Source organism: Sinohyriopsis cumingii, unplaced genomic scaffold, assembly GCF_028554795.1.
Source record: "Sinohyriopsis cumingii isolate HCF-2022 unplaced genomic scaffold, ASM2855479v2 utg001170l, whole genome shotgun sequence".
Classification (NCBI taxonomy): domain Eukaryota; kingdom Metazoa; phylum Mollusca; class Bivalvia; order Unionida; family Unionidae; genus Sinohyriopsis; species Sinohyriopsis cumingii.
The window spans coordinates 461,672-483,242 of record NW_028315967.1 but is presented as its reverse complement, the minus strand read 5'-3'; the positions used below and the strand labels follow the sequence as shown (position 1 = coordinate 483,242).

The 21,571-nt window shown below is 40.7% G+C and overlaps 1 protein-coding gene across 1 annotated transcript; it reads left to right on the top strand.

Moving 5' to 3' along the window:
* The first annotated feature begins 593 nt into the window (after positions 1–593).
* Positions 594–21,277, top strand: LOC149772809 (uncharacterized). The gene is made up of 4 exons (XM_089947272.1): positions 594–729; positions 1,442–1,496; positions 9,416–19,495; positions 20,288–21,277. The coding sequence occupies exons 1-4, from the start codon at positions 718–720 to the stop codon at positions 20,419–20,421; spliced, it is 10,281 nt and encodes a 3,426-aa protein (XP_089803398.1). The 5' UTR covers positions 594–717; the 3' UTR covers positions 20,422–21,277.
* The last annotated feature ends 294 nt before the right edge of the window (positions 21,278–21,571 follow it).

The following is a 21,571-nucleotide window of genomic DNA, read 5'->3' as shown; positions in this document are numbered from 1 at the left end:
TATTTAGTTTAAATGTTTTCTTTCTCTAAATGTAAAACCTCGATTTATTTTTTATTTGCTTGCGTGTATTTTTAACACATTTAATACAAATTTTTGTTTACATTCTAGCCTGACGCGGTCATGCGTTGGCAGAATCTGAGCTCCCAGTGTTATATGTACATTTGTATTCTCTAATTGTACGTATTTCGCATCCTCCCACAGCATAATAAACACGCTGATGGACCATGTTTTACCCCCAACAAAGTTTTCTTATCAGTAACACAGAGCTGAATTGCATCTGTCGGATTCGTTTTGCATCAAAATAAACCTTGAACTACAGAGAGTTGATATACATCTACCGAAGTACCACATGTGGGACGCCGCTTCCAAAACCTAAACAGATTTCCCCGAAATACAAAAGGTTTTATATATTGATATAGCATAAATGCAAAGATCCTTAAGGGAAACGTAAAACAAAAATCGTTAACTGAAAAGATAAAGGTTTCAAACAGGGCGAACTACATGACTAGGTTGAAGTCATGTACAGTTACTGCCTGCATGAATTACAGTTGCTCCCTAGCCCCTACCCCCACTAGAGCCTCACCGATTCACCCAGAATGCGAATGGATACAGAGAAGAACACTGATGTTGTGTTCATAGTTAACTAGTTAGCTGGCTAGTTAACAATGACGAGGAGCTAAACTGTGGATCTTCACTCCATTCTTTCCCAGATCCACCATGTACCAATACGTGAGTATACAACGTATTTGTTCTTTAAATGATGATATTAAGGTGATTATACTGTGTTCATTTTTTACAAAAATTGTACAATAACGAATGGCGAATCTCTAGTCTGACGTACTTCAGAAGATGAAAAAAAAAACATAGATGAAAGTATTTGCAGTTTATTTTATTATGCTTCGTCAACAACAATGGTGAGGGTATACTGTACTATCCTTTTCCGTCCGTATGTACGTCTGTTGCACTTTGCTTATGTTTTGTATTAAGTTAATTTCACCATATTAGTCGGTCATCCGTCTCACACACACAGACACACACACACACAAACATCCATTTCGATTATAACGCTAACTAGCACGATATACAAATACACAATATGATTGATATGTTATAAAAAGCGTTAAGAAAGTTACGAGAAAACAATTCACTTGTACGTGAAATGTATAAAACAAACAAATAGAAACTATTATGACCTATGACTAAATGGCTTTAAAATGGGATATTTTTAATCATGATAGGTGGCCAAGTGTGTTCAAAACGGGATATTTTTAATCATGAATGGTGCCCAAGTGTGTTTAAAACAGGATATTTTTTAATCATGATAGGCGGCCAAGTGTGTTCAGAATGGGATATTTTTAATTATAATAGGTGTTCAAGTGTGTTCAAAACGGGATATTTAAAATCACCAGGTACTATTTAATCTTACTTCTTTTTTCCCCAGCTTCTCATTGTGCTTACTGTATGTATTGCATCGAGAGATCAAGTCTTCGGGCAAGGTAAGCCTCCCCCCCTCTCTCTCTCTCTCGTTTATCATTAAGTTTCAGTGTACTATATAATAATATTTGCTAAATTCGTTTGTACCTTGCTTGCTCGCTTTCTCATTCGTATTACCTTTCTTAATGCTACCATCACACACACCTTGACTTACGAACGAGATAAAGTGAGAGTCAATTTTGTTTATCGCATGGCACCGCTATTATCGCCCTCTTCTTCTCAACCCCATCCCGCCACAAACGCCACCATTACTACTACTACTACCACCACCACCACTACTACTGCTGCCATTACAAGTCCACTACTACTTTAATCATTACCAACCTCTTCTGCATCACCACCACCACCACCACTACTACTACTATTGCTTTCCTAATTTTCCTCCTACTGATATCACCACCACTACTACTACCACCAGCGCCACAATTACCATGGCTAGTACTAATTCGTAAAGAAGACACTTATTCATACATCTTCGGACTTAAAAATTACACCCGATACAGTACAGAAAGAATCCGCTTACCAGAGAAAGCTTTCCCTCCTCAGATTGTATGGGTAAGATATTCTCAACGTTGCAGCGGACTTTAAATTTAATCTATAAACATTCTGCCTCTTTAACAGTTTGTTTGTTCTGCAAAATAATTTATCCCAAGTTGTCTGTGACCTTGATGGCATCTGGTACCAAAGGTACCACTTATCTATAATAATTACTGACTTAATCTCGCGGATTGGATGCAGTATGTATCATCTTGCGTAATGGGACCCCCTAACGGCCAATTAACGTGTCTTATCACGCGGCTACACAAGATCAAATTAGGCCGTGGCCAATTAATTAGAGCGCCACATTTTGTTTTGATTTCAACGTATACTGTGACTGCTCCCAAGATCTCCATGTTTCATTTCAATCATTCTAAATCTCAAGACGTGTTTTTGTATTGTTGAAAGGCTCATTACTTTTCTTTGAGATTAAATTACTCATTTGCAATAACTTATTCCAACAACTCTCAAATATTTGTAACAAACTGAACAGTGCCTGCTGAAACAAATATCAAACGCTATCGCGATTAGTCCCAGCTTCACCCATTCCAAAATTCAAGAGGCTATGGCATTGATATTTAGAAGACAGGTTATGCCCATTGCACTCATAGAGATTTCTCTCTCTGCTTTTGAAAATGTTCTGGTTAATAACCCAGGCAATGTCTGTTCAACAAATGTCCACCCTACTTCCCAATCTGCACCGTAACTGTCAAACTTTGAGACTGGTAGGTGCCAGCTGCAGATGCAGGGCATAAATTATTAAACAGCGTGTAGAAGCTGACAGTATTCAGTAACACTATAAAACAACAACAGATGTCACAGTCACGTCATTTATTTTTACTCCCTATTTAACCCCAAAAAATATTAAATTCTGTGTCAGGGCCGGATCGGGGGGTGGGGGTGTACAGGATTTTCAGCCCCCCCCCCAAAAAAGTGTGCATTAAAAAGTACCATCATTTGTCACTTGAAATTTGACCATAGTTTATTCTTGCGCACGTTTATTGGGTATTATGCACACTCTGAGTAAATAATACAAAGACTTTTGCTTTGGTGCTTATTCGAGGAATGTCAGGTCTCATTAGACCTACAATGTAAGACATATCACATGTTTTTTTATTTTAGTGCTACGTCTTACTACCCAAGTAATGGGCTTGAATAGCATGTTCCGATGTCGGTTGACATCGGAACGAGTAATCAAAGTTCCAGGATTATCTCACACACTTGGCAGCCTATATCGACACTCTTCCACTAATTTATATGTAATTAATATACTTATTGTGCTGTCTTTTTCCTGGAGGAATGAAAATATGACACTAGCAAATGGACGCATTTTTATGTTCCGTTGATATACATTTGAATTTGTTGAAATGCGACGGTAGACGAGGTATGCCGAAGTATGTTTAAGTAGGTTCATGTGGGGGATGTTTCTTGAACGAAACGAAACTTTGCTTACAGTTCCAATAGGCATACTATATTTTTATTCGTTTCGTTAAAGAATAATATTTCAACTTAACCCGATTTCGGCATTCCCGGCGTTCATCGCTTTCCAGCCAACTGAAATGTCGGCTAACGAAACTTGAAAACAGGTCCTTTTCTTTTGTGAGAATTTGAATTTATTAGAGAAACGACATCAGTGTAAGTAAATTCTGACAAAAACATTATAACTTTACTTTTGTTGCAAAGTGTCATTATTGGTTGCCAGTTGTGTGTGATATTCCTGAAAATATAACTTTCTTTACACTTATAGTCGACATCCAAATCAAAACACGCTACAGAGCGCCATTAGTTAGACAGTAAGACCAATCACCCCACCCCACCCCGAACAAAAATATCCGGTGATGTTGTCTTACGTTGTAGGACTAGTCCCATGTGAAAATTTCGAACCCCCTAACACTTGACCTGATCTGGCCCTGTATGTAAACAATTACTTTTTGTGACAGCGAAATTTAAAGTTAACGTTTAAAAGGCCAAAACTTTCAGTATGGTATTTGAGTGAATTAAACGAGTCGATTATTATCTGTTCTAAGAAAATTATAGATGCATTTTACAACTTTTAGTGTATTGATTCATTTATGTTGTTCTTTATTTTAGCAATACTAGTCAAAATTTGATGGCGAATCACCATTCTTTAAATCTATGTCAGGATGTTTTCAGTCTAATTTGTTCAAATAATGTGGAGCGACTCTACGAAAAAAATCGTTTAAACGTTGTTGTTTTTTTTTTTTAAATAAGGGCGGCCATATTTATATAGGGATAAGCACCATTTGTACTAACTTGAACATCCTACATGTCATGCCATCTGTCAAATGTTGTCAATTAAATTTTGAGAAGACATTGTTTAAAGGCTTTTTTTATAATGAGAAAAGTAACATTGTCCTTTCCGAGTATTGCCTCTGATATTGCTAAGACGTATAAAAATATAACATATAATGAGAAAAGTAACATTGTCCTTTCCGAGTATTGCCTCTGACATTGCTAAGACGTATAAAAATATAGCATATAATGAGAAAAGTAACATTGTCCTTTCCGAGTATTGCCTTGATATTGGCGATAAAATGGGTTGTGTATGCAGTCCTGATCCATCTAAATGATATATAAGAAAGTTTTGATAATGTAAGCACCTTAAGACCAATCTAAGAAGGAACTTCCGTAACCTTCTCTTTATTTACACGTGACCTTGTTCTTTTATAAGTTCTAATGTGGAACTAAAGAGAAGCAGTAACCATCTGGATTGAATTTGCACAGAATGAAAAGTAAATTTAAATGCACTTAAAACTCGTATCATATTTAATTGTCCCACCCTCCTCGCCAACCCCGCGAAGGCTAAGCAATACGTTTTCTCCTTAGATACTTAAACACTTCAAATTGTTGACTCATACACACAGTTGGGCATAACTTTTCATTACAATGGAAATATGAAAATACTAATGTTAAACATTAAACATGAGGCACTCAGGTCCTTATTCAGATCAAATAGTCTCCTTGTTATTCGGGTCCCTGCTAAAATCAGACAGACATTATCTTTGTTGCTAAGTTCCCGGTTCAAAAAACAGGTAGTCTCTTTTTTCCTCAGGTCCTGGTTCACACAAGACAGTCTCTTTTTCAGGTCCTTGTTCAAATCAGACAGTCTCTTTGTTATTCCGGTACCTGCTAAAATCAGACATTCTCTTTGATGCTAAGCTACTGGTTCAAACCAGACATTCTCATTTTTCAGGTCCTGGTTTAAATCAGATAATCTCATTGTCACTCTTGGTTCAAATGAGACAATCTCTTTGTTAATCCGATCCTTGTTGAAATCAGTCTATTTTTGATAATCGGGTTCTGGTTGAAATCAGACTGTCTCTTTGTCATACGGACCCTGGTTCAAATCAGGTGTCTAATGTCACGCAAGTCCTGGTTCAAATCAGACAGTCGTTTTGTTCCTCAGGCTGTAGTTCAAATTAGACAGTCTCTATGTTACTCCATGTTACATTCGGGTTCAAAGGACACACAAACACCAAGTAAGGGTCCTACAACTTTATGTAAAATAAAGCTAAAATCTTCAAAATAACTAAAAGCCCAGTGTTGATTACAGTACCTAGCCCAGCTGATAACTGCTACTCTCCCACTCTCCTCTTGTTTTAGTAGGGGTTAGAGATAAGGGATCTTAATTAATTTAACATTTGTACCTTATCCAAGGGCATGAACTGGTCCAGGCTCGGTTATCCATGGGAAGATAAACAACAGAACCGTAACCTGTTGACAGTCTCTGGTATCAAATATCCAGAATGATGGGATTAATGTCTGGCTAACTGTCACTACCAACAGCTAATGCTGATACAGGCACTGAGGGAGAAATCATACTGATAACACCTCCCTTCTTAAAAGGAAACTTTATGTTTTCGATACAATATTTAAAAAAAAATTAAATTGCTGGCTTGGAACATCGGTACAATTACAAAACTTGCATCAAGCTTATGTTACTACTAAAACGCATAAAGCTTAGAGTAACTATTATTAACTTCTGTAGAAGAGTCTTGAATTCCACCAGTGACCATCCAGAATAGAGGAAATCCAACAAATTGGTTACCGCCTACATCCGCATAAATTCCTTATGATTCCAAAAACTGAACACAATAAAGTTCGAAATATCCAGGAATCCTGAATTATTCAAGTAGGTTTCTCAGCGCCTTTGAAGTGTACTAAGCACGCCAGTATCTTTTGCCGTTTAATTCCTACATAATTCAGTTACATGCGCGATAATCCATCTGCATTCCCATGTTGTTTGCAGCTCCTGTGCTTTATAATAAAGTTGTAAGACTGGAGTGCCAAACACCATAAAAGTAGACGCTGATTCTTGCTTTGCATTTGATTTAGCCATGTCAATGGGTTGTGGTCAGTCACGATTTAAAATGTTGTCCATGACAGGTAATATCTTAACAAATCAATCGTCCTCACGATCGCAAGACATTCCTTCTCGATAGCTGCATATTTCTGCTCTCACGGAAGAAGTTTCCGGCTCAGATAGACCACCGCATGTTTTCACCGTCCACTGTCTGCCTTAGAACATCCTGAAATTCGTTGCCAAGATTTCTAATATCCTCTCGTTGCTCTTTTGTCAAGTTTACCCCCAGCTTAACGCCAGCGTCACCTTCGCCTGCTGTTGGTGGAAAATCAATGTACACACCATTGTTCTTGTTTGCTTGCGCCGCCAGCGGCACAGCACGCTTGTACCCACGCAGTAGGTTATCATGATAGGTTACCGTACTGCGCCTACCGGGTACAGATACTTGGTAGTTAACATCGTTTACCTTTCGGACCACGCTATAAGGTCCCTGCCATTGTGCCTTCATCTTGGACGAACTTGATGGCAAGAGAATAAGGACTTCATCCCCTGGACTAAATTCCCATGTTTTCGTGTGATGATCATACAGTGCCTTGACTTTCGTTTGGCGATCCAAGAGATTATCTTTGACAAGAGCCCCAATGTCAGCCAACTTCTCAAGCATTTTCACAACATGCTCCACAGCTGACTTTCTTACATCCTCCTCTTCCGTAAACAAGCCTTGTAAAATCTGTATTGGCCCTTTAACTGGCCAACCATACAAGATCTCAAAGGATGCAAATCCAGTTTCCTCATGTGGAACTTCTCGGTATGCAAAAAACAAAAATGGTAACATCTCATCCCATTCATTCTTGTTGTCTGTACAGAACTTCCACATCACTGACTTCAACGTCCCGTTAAAACGTTGTATCTTTCCATTCGCTTGTGGATGATAAGGCGTTGTTGTAACTCCACGGATACCCACTAGCTCATACATCATTTTAATAAGGTGTTAGTAAAGTTGGTCCCTTTGTCTGTTAATATCACCCTTGGAAAACCAACACGGTTAAACAACTCAATAAGTGCTCTAGCTACACTCGTTGCCTCCATATCGTTTAGAGGAAAAGCTTTGGAATATGTCGTTGCATCATCAACCGCCGTCAGAATGTACATGCGTCCAGACTTCGTCCTAGATAACGGTCCTACAATATCCATTGCAATTTTAGAGAACGGTTCTGTTATCACCGGTGGGCAAACCATCGGTGCTTCCCCACGTGCATCCCGTTTTGCTGTCATCTGACATTCATGACACGATGTACAATATCTTTTTACATCTGAAAACATTCCAGTCCAAGAGAACGATTAGAGAATCCTCTCTTTTGTTTTCTCCAATCCCAAGTGACCTGCAATGGATCGATCGTGTGCCAGCTCCATTACCATTTTTCGTACTCTTGCTGGTACAACAATTTGTTCCACACCACCTGAACCATCACCAGATTGTCATTTCCGCCGCAAAATATCATTCTCCCAGAGGAATGCCACTGTCTCCTCCTTAGCCTCTTCACGAATAACAAAGAACTTCTCTCTAATACTTTGCAGTAAAATATCCGCAATCTGTAGTTTAGACAACATGTCCGCATTCATTGCTGAAAGTTTGTCAACTTCAATGTCATCACGCTGTTCAGTGTCTTCTTTCTCGATGCTGTTGTTGTCAACTTCATTCGTATCATCATCCTCACATTGGTCAGTATTTTCACAGTCCTCTCATAGTCGAATAATTTTATCACCGACCTCGTAAAAGCAAATGGCCATTTCTTTCTAAGCATATCCATCCCCAATTAGGGCTTCAGCGGCTAAATTTGAAACAAGCCCCACTTGCACTGGTCCCTTATAATGCGGAGTGTCGATATTTACCACAGCCAACTGTGAGGTAAATGGCTGACCTCTGCTGTCTATAACGTAACTTTGTGGCTCTCCAGCTTGCAACTCTCGTCAACGAGATCTTCTCTTATCAAGGTCACATCGGAGCCAGTGTCCTTCACAAACATGATCGCGCGCCCATTTGCTCATCCTGTTTCCGAAATAAGCCTTTTACCAATTGTTGGCTTAATAATATAAGTTGCTGGGTTGCCACGATATTTCTGTTGAACAATACCTTGCAATATGTTTCCATTGCTTGCATCGATAACACTGCCAATTTTTATGTGTGGACTGGTCTTTCCTCGATGTTAGTTTCGCTTGCTGCTGTAAGTTCTGAATATTCGTCTTGTTACTATTTACATTTCTATTTTGACGAAACGTATTCTTCTGCCCTTGGTGGGAATATAATCTTCTGCAGCCTCTACAACTGGACTAGAGGGCTCGTTTCTCCTAATCCACTGTGCTTGATCACCTGGCAAGGCTTTAAAAAAAAATTCCTCACGAAGACAAATAATTGGGTCACGATCCTCCAAGAAAGGCTTTATGTGCTGATCAATCCTGGCCATATGTATGTATGTATGTATGCATGCATGCATGCATGCATGCATGTATGTATGTATGTATGTATGTATGTATGTATGTATGTATGTATGTATGTATGTATGTATGTATGTATGAATGCATGCATGCATGCATGCATGTATGCATGTACGCATGTATGTATGTGTGTAGGTAGGTAGGTAGGTAGGTATGCAGGCAGGCAGGTAATTAAGTACGTTCGTACGTGTGAGTGCGTGCGTTCATATATGCATGTATATATTTATGTATGTATGCATTACTGTAGGAAGGTAGGTAGATAGGTATGTAGAGAGGCATGTACGTACTTACGTACATGTGCGTGCGTGCGTGTATGTACGTACGTACGTATGTATGTATGTATGTATTTATGTATGTATGTATGTATGTATGTATGTATGTATGTATGTATGTATCAATGTATGTATGTATATATGTATGTATGTATGTATGTATGTATGTATGTATGTATGTATGTATGTATGTATGTAAACGTTTGCATCTATATTTCTATAGTTATGTATATGTCCTTTTAAACATGATATTTATATATGATTATTGTAATAATAATATATATTCTTACAGGTTCCTTTAGTTTAAGTTACAACCGTGGATGTTCACCCTGTGTCGCATATGGCAAGGAACATCCTCCTAACACTAGATTCCAGCACATTGAGGGATGCTTGGAATTTAACTGTGATTGCAACTGTGACGGGTCTTTCCTTTGCCCTCCAGAAAGGACACGTGACGTGTGTCGACAGCGAGATAATTGTATAGACTGCAGTGTCAAGGGTCAAATCTATAAAAGCAATAGTCCTTTCAAGTTTAGGGATGGGTGCTATGAGTTTAATTGTTTCTGCAAATGCGATGGTGGATGGAACTGTCCCAGCGAGAAAACTGTTGATGTATGCAACACGAACACCAGTACAGGGTGCTACTACTGTAAGATCGATGGGCGAAAAATTGAAGGAAATTCTTACTTCTCTCACCGAAATGCATGCATTGAATATAAAAGTTGCATTTGTAACTGCGATGGTAGTTGGAACTGCCCTGGGGAACATGCTATAGACCATTGTCGACAAAACGTGAGCACTGGGTGTTACTTTTGCAATGTGGATGGAAAAAAAATAGAAGGCAACTCCAGATTTGATTTGGTTAGAGACTGTTACCAATATAGCGGTTGCATCTGTCAGTGCGATGGCGGTTGGACATGCGCACACACAACTGGAAAATATGTATGTGACACTGAAAGAGGAAGAGCTAGATATTCCTCAACAGAGGTGACATCCGTACATAAGATAACTGGTACCCATGAGTCTTATGAAAAGTCATCCGAAGCGTCGCATGTGTCATCAGGTTCTTGTCTTCGATGCTACGAAAATAATCGTGAGTATGCAGCAAACACAGATTTTCAAAGAGACGTAGGGTGCAATAGATTTAGATGTAGGTGCCGATGTGATGGAACAGTGTCCTGTGATCCCTCGAATATAGAAAACATTTGTACTGACGGAGTACAACCAGGGCGTTCTTTGTCATCTTCTGAAAGTGGGACAATCGAATCACGATCATCATCGATCAGGCACTCATCTTCTTTTGAGTCAGAAAGAGCGTCTACAGGAGTTGGTGTAAGTGCTAGGGGTGAGAATATAGGTACGGGACTTGACACCTGTTTCCAGTGTTCTGATCCAGCAGGAAAGAAACACACTGCAGGGTCCTACTTTGAATACGAGGTGGGTTGCTTCAGATTCGGCTGCAATTGCAGATGTAATGGAAGCTATGATTGTCCCGGAAGCAATACAAAATATATCTGTAGAGAGACAGGCGAGAGAAGATGCAACCAGTGTAAAGCTGGAAATAAAATATATTTTGATGGTGACTCATTTAACTACACCAGTGGTTGTTACTTCTATCCGACTTGTAAATGCGAATGTGATGGTAGGTGGGAATGCTCAGAGAAGGACGCCAAGTATACCTGCGATTATTGCCGTCCTTGTAGCATTGGAGGAAAAACTTACCAGGGAAACTCGAACTTCGAACTGGAAAGAGGATGTGAATATTTTCCAAAGTGCTTCTGTAACTGCAGCGGAAGCTGGAGCTGCTCTGGAGAGGGGGTGCGAGATATCTGCGGAAATTGCCGCAAGTGTAATTTGAACGGTACTTATTATGACGGAAATACGAGATTTCAATATCAAGATGGATGCACACTTTATAGGAACTGTGAGTGTAATTGTGATGGTAGCTGGAGATGCCGAGGTGGTCGGAACACGTGTTCTCGAAATGATACCGCAATTGTTTTAAAGAATCAACCTTGCCTTGTCCTAGACAGAAGGTATTCCGAAGGAGAAAACTTCGAATTTCAGAGAGACTGCATGTTATATAAGAAATGTACATGTGAGCGTGATGGAAATTGGTATTGTAAAGAGTCAGTGGACACCTGTGGAAACTGTAGATCTTGCATAGTAAATGGCACTTCATATGCTGGAGGGAAAAAATTTCCTCTCAGGACAGGTTGCTACAGTTACAAAGACTGCTCCTGCAATTGCGATGGTACGTGGAACTGTATCGGAGAAACTGCAGTAGACCTGTGCAACAATTGTAAAAAATGTAGAGTCGAAGGGCAAGATATGAATCCGTTTACCCGTTTTCCCTACGAAAGAAGTTGCTGGAAATACCAATGTTTCTGTAACTGTGATGGTTCTACTGAATGCCCGCCAGAAACTGCAATTAATACATGCAGTAAGCCGGACATTTGCCGAAAGTGTAATGTAAATAACGGTCAAGTCGAGGGGAACACACATTTCTCTTATATACTGGACAGAGTGACTATGAACTGCCGATGTAACTGTGATGGCAGTTACGTTTGCTTTGGTGACCTCTATTATATTCGGACTGACATTTCTTTATCGGGATCGCTGACGATTGGTACCGACTTCGGATGTGTAAGTTGCGATTTAGATGGCAGGACTTATCCTGGGAACAGCACATTTACAATTCGGAGAGCTGGGATGAATATGGAATGTCGGTGTTTCTGCACTGGCGCATACTATTGTCGAGGTCAAACACAGTTTGCTGCCGATTGTCAGTCATGTCTGGTGTATGGAACTCAGATTCTTGGAGATCGGCCTTTTGATCTTGTATATAATGGCCTTAAACTTTCTTGCACCTGTGCATGCGGTGGAAGCTACGTGTGTCTTGGTCTGCAGAAAGAGGTTGTCCTTTCCTGCGATGGTACGTCTAGCAGTGGATGCCTTACATCCACGTGTGGAAGATGTCTTGTTGATGGCTCTTTAATTGACGGCAAAACAATTTTCCGGACCTCTTACCTCGGAATCCAACTGACTTGTCAATGCGGATGTGATGGTAGCTATTTCTGCGAGGGTGGAAGTGGAGTCGTTGTTACATGTGTCGGTGGAAAATGCACTGAGCTCGGCGCGTGCACATCTTGCTCTGTGTTTGGCAGGCAATATTCTGGAGGTTCAGAGTTCTCACTTGTATATAGAGGATTAAAACTGAACTGCAACTGCAGATGCGGTGGAGATTATAAATGCCTCGGGTCGACAGGAGAAGTGATAATATCATGTTCTGCTGGAGCTGGATGCATACAGTCTTCCTGCGGGTCTTGTAGTGTGGACGGGCGGTCCATTCCAGGTCGAAACAGGTTTATGACTGTTTACAACGGTACAGATATGCAATGCGACTGCGGCTGTGATGGATCTTACTACTGTGAGGGTGTTTCCGTTGACATAAAGATTTCGTGCTTAGAAGGATCCTGTTCACAACTGGGATGTCGACAATGTAACATATACGGAACTCTGTACAATGGAAATTCTCAATTTGACATCGTCCATAATGGATTACGGATGAATTGTCGTTGTGCATGTGACGCCAGTTACCAGTGTTTTGGCACTACTGGGAGCCTCCTCGTGTCATGTGGTACTAATAGAATGGGTTGTCTCCCATCTCGCTGCAGATCATGTATTGTGGATGGGGGACGTTATGAGGGCGGTACGACGTTTGACTACTTCTACAAAGGAATAGAAATGAAATGCCAGTGTGGATGTGATGGTAATTCGTTCTGTACCGGGTTATATGAACAGATTGAGATTTCCTGTGTAGGCGGTTCATGTACTCCGGTGGGATGTGGTGGCTGTAATATCTTTGGGAGACAATATAATGGTTCATCTAAATTTGACATAATATACAAAGGTCTGCAGCTGAACTGTCAGTGCTCTTGCAATGGGGACTACGTATGTGTTGGAGACACTGGCATTTCCTTTGTTTCTTGTAAGGATGGAAGAGGCTGTTTGACTGACAACTGCAGATCATGCATTGTAGATGGTAAGGAGTATGCTGGGAGATCCACCTTTACAACTACATACAATGGACTAGATGTGAGCTGTACCTGCGGTTGCGATGGGACCTATTTTTGCACTGGGGTTTCAGAAGTAATAAGTATTTCCTGTATCGGTGGATCATGCAGTCCAGTTAAATGCGGGACATGTAGCATTTTCGATAAGAACTATCCTGGGGGAAGTCAGGTCGATATCGTATACAACGGAGTTGTCCTCAACTGCAAATGCTCTTGTAATGGAAGCTATAAATGTTATGGATCAACGGGAGGGGAACTAATAACTTGTATTGGTGGAAGAGGCTGTTTACCAAAGACATGCAGACCTTGTTTGGTACAAGGACGAGAATTTGTGGGAGGATCTCAATTTCAGACAGTTTACAATGATGTGGACATGTCATGCACTTGTGGCTGTGATGGGAGCTATTTCTGTACGGGAGTCTCCGTTGACACGAAGATAATATGTATCAATGGCTCGTGCAGAACCGACGGCTGTGGAACTTGTTCTTTATTTGGAAGGACATTTGCTGGTGGATCTTCTTTCAAAATTGTTTATGGCGGATATGAAATACAGTGTACATGCGAGTGCAGTGGAGGCTATAGATGCGTCGGTAAAACTGGAACTGTTGTTAATTGCTCGAACAATGTTGGCTGTCTACTACCACCATGTAATCAGTGTATAGTGGACGGAAGATCTTATCCAGGGCAGTCGGTGTTTAGCTATGTATTCAACGGTATTCAAATGAGGTGCACATGCGGCTGTGATGGGAGCTACTTTTGCCGTGGAGTCACCGAAGTCATCGAAATCGCCTGCATTGGTGGTAGATGCACACCGGTGGGATGTAACACGTGTAGCGTCGACGGAAGACAAATTGCAGCGAATTCAGAATTTGAAACCTATTACAGTAATATCCGTATGTCATGTCTTTGCAACTGCGACGGAAGCTACAGGTGCCAAGGGGTTGAAGTTTCAATAACCATTGAATGCAGAGGTGGTACCTGCTTACAAATTGGATGCCAGTCATGTATTTATCAGGGACGAGAATATCAGCCCAACACACAGTTTGAAACCATAAATAACAATCGTCAAGAGAGATGTCAATGCGAATGTGATGGGAGCGTGAATTGCAATGAGGTGGTAAGACCGCAGTGTAATCATTGCATAATCGACGGAATAAGGTATGACGGACATACTCGTTTTAGACATCAAAGAGGACAGCTTAGTATGATATGTACCTGCTACTGTAACGGAACACATGATTGCTCTTCAGATCATCACGTAAATGTAGAGTGCAAATATTGTGTCATAGATGGGGAAAGATATAAAGGGAACACCCAGTTTGTAATCAGTAAAAGCGATAAGAGCCTTGAATGCAGATGTAACTGCGATGGGACTTACCGATGTTCTGCAAAAAACGTAGACGTTACCTGCAGAGGCGCCGAATGTGGAGAACTAACATGTACGCCATGTACAATTGATGGACGTCAATATCCAAAAAATAATCGTTTTGAGGCTTTAATACAAGGATCAAAAATGCAATGCTCTTGTGAGTGTGATGGAAGCTATCGTTGTGAGGGAGAAAGGAGGATATGTACTTCATCCAGCGGATGTGTAAATACGTGTAGCAGTTGCTACATTGCTGGGGGACGATTTGAGGGTAACACACAGTTTGAGACCATGATAGAGGATGTTCGAATGCGATGTACATGTAACTGTGATGGAAGCTATCGTTGTGAGGGAAAAACTCGAGTTTGTACACCCTCTGGTTGTGTTGACACCGGATGCAGACGATGCGACATTGAAGGACGACAGTATGAAGGCAACACAGAATTTGAGGCTATTGTGCAAGGTTTGAGAATGAAATGCATATGCAGTTGTGATGGTGGCTACGTTTGTACTAGCGAATCTAGAAAATGCACAGGATCTGGATGCATGGATATAGGCTGTAGAAGATGTGAAATCGAAGGACGACAGTATGAAGGGAACACCGAATTTGAGGCTATTGTGCAAGGTTTGAGAATGAAATGCAGATGCAGTTGCGATGGTAGCTACACATGTACTTCAGAATACAGACAATGCACAAGATCTGGATGCATAGATATAGGCTGTAGAAGATGTGAAATCGAAGGACGACAGTATGAAGGGAACACCGAATTTGAGGCTATTGTGCAAGGTTTGAGAATGAAATGCAGATGCAGTTGCGATGGTAGCTACACATGTACTTCAGAATACAGACAATGCACAAGATCTGGATGCATAGATATAGGCTGTAGAAGATGTGAAATCGAAGGACGACAGTATGAAGGGAACACCGAATTTGAGGCTATTGTGCAAGGTTTGAGAATGAAATGCACATGCAGTTGTGATGGTAGCTACACATGTACTACAGAATACAGACAATGCACAAGATCTGGATGCATAGATATAGGCTGTAAAAGATGTGAAATCGAAGGACGACAGTATGAAGGGAACACTGAATTTGAGGCTATTGTGCAAGGTTTGAGAATGAAATGCAGATGCAGTTGTGATGGTAGCTACACGTGTACTACAGAATCCAGAAAATGCACAGGATCTGGATGCATAGATATTGGCTGTAGAAGATGTGAAATCGAAGGACGACAGTATGAAGGGAACACCGAATTTGAGGCTTTTGTGCAAGGTTTGAGAATGAAATGCAGATGCAGTTGTGATGGTAGCTACACGTGTACTACAGAATCCAGAAAATGCACAGGATCTGGATGCAGTGATATAGGCTGTAGACGGTGCACAATTGATGGTAGAGAGTATGAGGGGAATACTCAATTTAAGACAATTATTGATAATATTCCCGTCCAATGTAATTGTAGATGTGACGGAAGCTATTCATGTCGAGGTGAAAAGGAGACTTGTGTTGGTCCAGGTTGTATTGAAGGATATTGTGCACCCTGCACAATCGAGGGGAGGAATTATTCCGGGAATACAAGATTTGAAGCTATGATAAATGGCGTGCGAATGCAATGTACGTGTTTATGCGGAGGAAGCTACACGTGTAAAGGAGAAGTTAGGCAGACTAATTGCTACGGTGCAGGGTGTCGAGAGGGTGGATGCAATGACTGTATAATAGATGGAAGACGATATCGAGGTAACACGCGCTTTGAAACTACATATAATGGTATTCCTGTTCAGTGCACTTGTTCGTGTGATGGTAGTTATTCTTGCAGAGGTGAAAGAACTACAAGTTCCTGTGAGGGTGCGGCTTGTACAAACGTAACCTGTAATCAGTGTGTGATTGACGGAAGACCCTATGCTGGTAATACAAGATTTGAAATAATGCGAAATGGTATTCCAATGCAGTGCACGTGCCGATGTGACGGAAGCTATAGCTGTCGAGGGGAAAATACCGTTACAACATGCATAGGTACGGGTTGCGATACAGGTGCTTGTGGGCGATGTATAGCTGATGGTCGCGTTTATGAAGGAAATTCTAGGTTCCAGATGGAAATCGATGGGGTAGAAATGAATTGTATATGTAGTTGTGATGGCAGCTACAAGTGCACTGGACTGAAGGAGGTCACTGCATGTACTGGTCCAAATTGCGATAGCAGATGCAGGGATTGTAACGTCATGGGTAGAACATATAGGGGTAACACACAATTCACTATGCAAAGCGGTGGAATCCAGCTTGACTGTATCTGTAGATGTGATGGTGGATATTCATGCACAGGTCGACAGACAATCACTGCATGTGATGGTGGGAACTGTGATCAGACATGCCGATCTTGTAGCGTGGATGGACGTGCAATACAAGGAAATTCTAGATTCGAACTAGTTCGTGACGGTGTGCCATTAAAGTGCCTGTGCCGATGTGATGGAAGTTATAGTTGTCAGGGGGAATTGACGGACTGTAAAGGCCCTGGCTGTCAAGAAGGTTGTCGAATGTGCGAAATCGACGGAAGACCTTACACCGGAAACACAAGATTCAGGATTCAACGGGGAGGAAGAACACTTACATGCGCTTGTTACTGTGATGGCAGTTATGAATGCGAGGGAGACACTTACACGAATGCCTGTCAAGGAAACGGTTGTGCTGATCAAGCTTGTATGAACTGCTTTTTGGATGGAGTCAGCTATGAAGGCAATTCACGATTCGTTCTTGAACGTGCAGGCTTTACAATGAATTGTGTTTGCGAATGTGATGGTGCATATAGGTGCCAAGGAACTGTTGCCGGCATTACCTGTACTGGATCAGAATGCAATAATTACGGCTGTAGGTACTGTGAAATAGATGGAAAACAGCATCCTGGAAACTCCCGATTCACCCTTGAAAAAGGAGAGATAACTTTGTCCTGTGAATGTAATTGTGATGGAACCTATCGATGCGATGGTAAAACCCTCGCCGTTGCGTGTGTCGGTGCCCAGTGCGGGGGTGGAGGCTGTAGAACCTGTGCAGTGGATGGCAAAATCTATCAAGGCAACACTAGATTCTCCATAAACAATGACGGTTTACGTATGGAATGTGTTTGCAACTGTGATGGTAGCTATCGATGCAGGGGTTATCAGGTCGACAGAGTCGCGGACCAAACAACAGCCTGTGTTGAGTGTCAAATCGACGGGCAAAGATATGCTGGAAACACGAGGTTTGACACTGTCATCAACGGTATCAAAAGTACTTGCGCATGTAAGTGTGATGGAAGCTATAGTTGTACAGGATCTACTATCATACCAGAAGAAAGAGTGCCATGTAGACAATGTAGTGTGCTTGGACGTCAATACAATTACCTTGATAAGTTTGAGCTAACGTACAACGATCAAGCTATATCATGCGAGTGCCTTTGTGACGGTGGATATGAATGTGTGAAGAAAGGTGACAGGGTAGTCTGTACAGGTAATGAATGTGTTGTCAGAGGGTGTCAGGACTGTTCAATATTTGCTTTGAACTATCGTGGCAACACCCGTTTTGTAACAAACGCAGGAGGCGTTACATTAGAGTGCCAATGTGATTGTACAGGAGGTTATACTTGCCGTGGATCTTATACGAGAACTTCAGAATGTAGTAGGTGTGTCCTAGGCCATGGTGATGTATATGAAGGAAACAGCGAATTTAAACTCACACGTGGTTGTTTTCAGATAGACTGTTTCTGTCGCTGCAATGGCTCCTGGGTCTGTCCTACACAGAGACCAAGAAACGTATGCGGCCCTCAAACTTTATCTGGAGTATTTACACCTGACAGCACATCTTTGTCACATTCTTCTCGCTACGATATAGCTGGAAGCCACGTAATAGCGGATTCGTCGAGCCGTGTGTCCGATACTATATTGGTATCACAATCAAGCCAGAAAACGGAGATTAGAACACCCGGAACAGGGTCCTGTCAGTCTTGTACAGTCAACAACAAGGAGTACAAGGGCAATACTGCATTTGAATTATTGGATAAGTGTCTGCAGTTTAGATGCCAGTGTGACTGTTCAGGAAATTGGGACTGTTCATCTGTCGAAACCATCAAAGAATGTATTTCAGGGGATTGTATGCCATGCAGAGTTGGAAGCGTGAGTTACAAACCCAACAGTCAATTTGAGTATAGAGATGGGTGCAATCTATACCGATGTTATTGTTCATGTAATGGAGCCTATGACTGTCCTGTCTCTGACACTGAAGACTTATGTTCGCAAGTTGAAACACCTTCCGCCTCAGGAATCACTGGCTCCACAAGCTATACCACAGAAGTCAAGATTCGGCCAAGCAGCTCAAGGTCTCGAGTCATAGAAGAAACGCAGGGAAAGATAACAAGCTCAAAATCAACGAAAATATCAACGTCTCAAACATCATCGCTATCTCGTGAGATTAGCAAAGGAAATAGCAATAGTTCCTCGATCCAGGGTCGACCATCCAGCATTGCGTCGTCCTATGACAGCAATGGTCATTCAGAGCGTTCGTCATTAGTGTCGCGTGTTCACGATGCAGATGATTCTCTTTCATCGTCCTTCATTGGAACATACCAATCCTCCGGTTCCTCCAGCGACAGTAGATCTTCCTCGAGACATTCCTCCTCTGCCTATTTTTCTTCTAGAAGTGGGAACATCTCTGAATCAGGTTCATATTCCTCTTCTTCGTCCTCGTCCTCAAGTCTGTTGAATGCACTTTTGGCCAGCGGAGGAAACTGTACAAACTGTCATCTTGGAGAAATGGTCGTACAAGGCATGAAGTCCTTCACTTTCCAATCTGGGTGCGCCGAGTATTTATGTGATTGTAACTGTGATGGAAGTTACACGTGCCCTTCGTCTAGGAGAAGCGACATCTGTGATCGAAATGGGGGAATTGCTGCAAAGAAAGCGAGAGGTTTGTGTTTATACTTACATTAAATACAATATTTTAAATATGCAGTAGGAAAGTCAACTTTAATAGTCATTATTGCTCTGGGGTTGAACATAGTCATATTAATTATTATTTTAGTATTGTTTAGTATTTTTACATTCATAAAATTATTCACTTTCTGGGAGTAACTAATACTTATTATCTAGTGGCGTTAAGTTTAAATTTAATTATTCTGCAAAATCATATCAAAAGATACGGGAACCTTTGCGAGTTAAGCTCGATATAGTGTCATTGACAGCATGTTCAGAAGAGAACACATTCTTCTGATTCCAGTGTTCTCTCTGCAGTAGTTCTCTCAAATCAGTATTGTTACATTGCATAGAAGTTGGGCTCAAGCATAAATGGTTCTAAAAAACCGCAAATGTTTTTTTTTTAATTATAAATATTTTTTTCAATTACTAATTTTGAAGCTGCTTCGCACTATCGAAAATCAGTTGATTTGTAAAAACTTCCCATCTGTATATTTTTCATCGTTTTTACCTGAGGTCACGTAGGTCTTTGAGAATTAAAGATTGTTTTCGTTATTCTTGCAAAGTTTGGAAACACACACATACACACACAAATCATCATCTACATTAGTATCATCATCATCGCTGTGTGGTCTCGACGAGTGGGTTCACAAAACCCTTGTAGACAAATACTCTAGCAGGCTATTGGCACCTACACCAATCTGAACGACTAGTGTGTCCTGTTAGTGTTGCGGCAGTACTATACATAGTCTGTGCGTTATATATTAGTGCTTTTGTATCTTTCCAGAATGTCGGGTAAAAGATCATGTCTACTTCACTAGGAGATTTACCTACATCGAGGGATGCCTCAAATTCTACTGTCAATGTTCCAACAATGGTGCTTTCTACTGTCCGGCAAGCCAAACAGAAACCGTCTGCTGATCAATGCAAGGACCGCACCAATCCGGAATATACATTTTATTAAAAAAAACCAAAACAATGTAAATGATATGTTTAATATAAATCAGATGGTTCAGACAGAAAAATGATAAAATTTACATTTTAGATATTTTATTATATTTGCTCATGCATTAGGTCTGCTCTATATTGATGTAAAGCGAAGCAGCATTCGTAGCAATATTGTCGACTACTATACCAGAAAGTTTAATTCATCTGCTATTGACAGTTAAAGTGGTGAACTGTTAATTCACATATTCTATTGTTTTCTGTTTTATCTAATTCATTTAAAACTGGATGAAGGATAATGTATTGTATAGGGCTAAAGTGCCACATGACCTTCAAATTACAAAGAGCATAGTAAAAACAATAACTTCGAAACCTACGTTTTGCACAATAATTTTAGCATCTTTTAAATCTTTGTTTTAATAAATTGTCAATATTACATTAAACATGTTAGCAGCAAGCTGAAGACATTGCATATGAACTTTACGAGATAATTTTCTTTTCAACACATCACAAAAGTCAATTGTAACGTGTTATCTCTCTACATGGGTGTAGCAAATCAACGAAGACTCGACACACCACAAACTCGTATCTAAAGATATCAAAATGATTCGTGTTTTTAAACGATTTGTACAGTTCTTCCTTCTTCCTCCTTATGTATTAATGTTAATTTGTTTATCATATACACTTGGATGTTACAGTTTAGTTTGCAAGAATATCCATTGTCTCAAGTAATGTGGTACTGTGAAATGGGTGATGTCTAGTGTGTTGATACAGCATTTCAATATGAAAATGAGAATATCTATCTGTGTTTTAATAAAAGTACTGAGACGTTTTCGTCAAGTTCTCTATTAGACCACCACGTTTGATGCAGTTATAATGACAGATAGTCTACCTAAATGTTTTGCCCATCTATGTATCTGTTTTTCTGTCTGTCTGTCCGTATAATAACCTAACTGTCCATAGCTTATATATGTATCTATCTTGGTCTGGGTGCCACATACCGCACATCTTTCAGCCATGAGATTTGTGTGGAGACGACCAGCCTAAAACTAGGCTCTATGGCCTCCATCTCCCAAGATTCTTTTGGGTATTTCCCCTACAAAGCTGGATCACCCAGTTCTCTGAA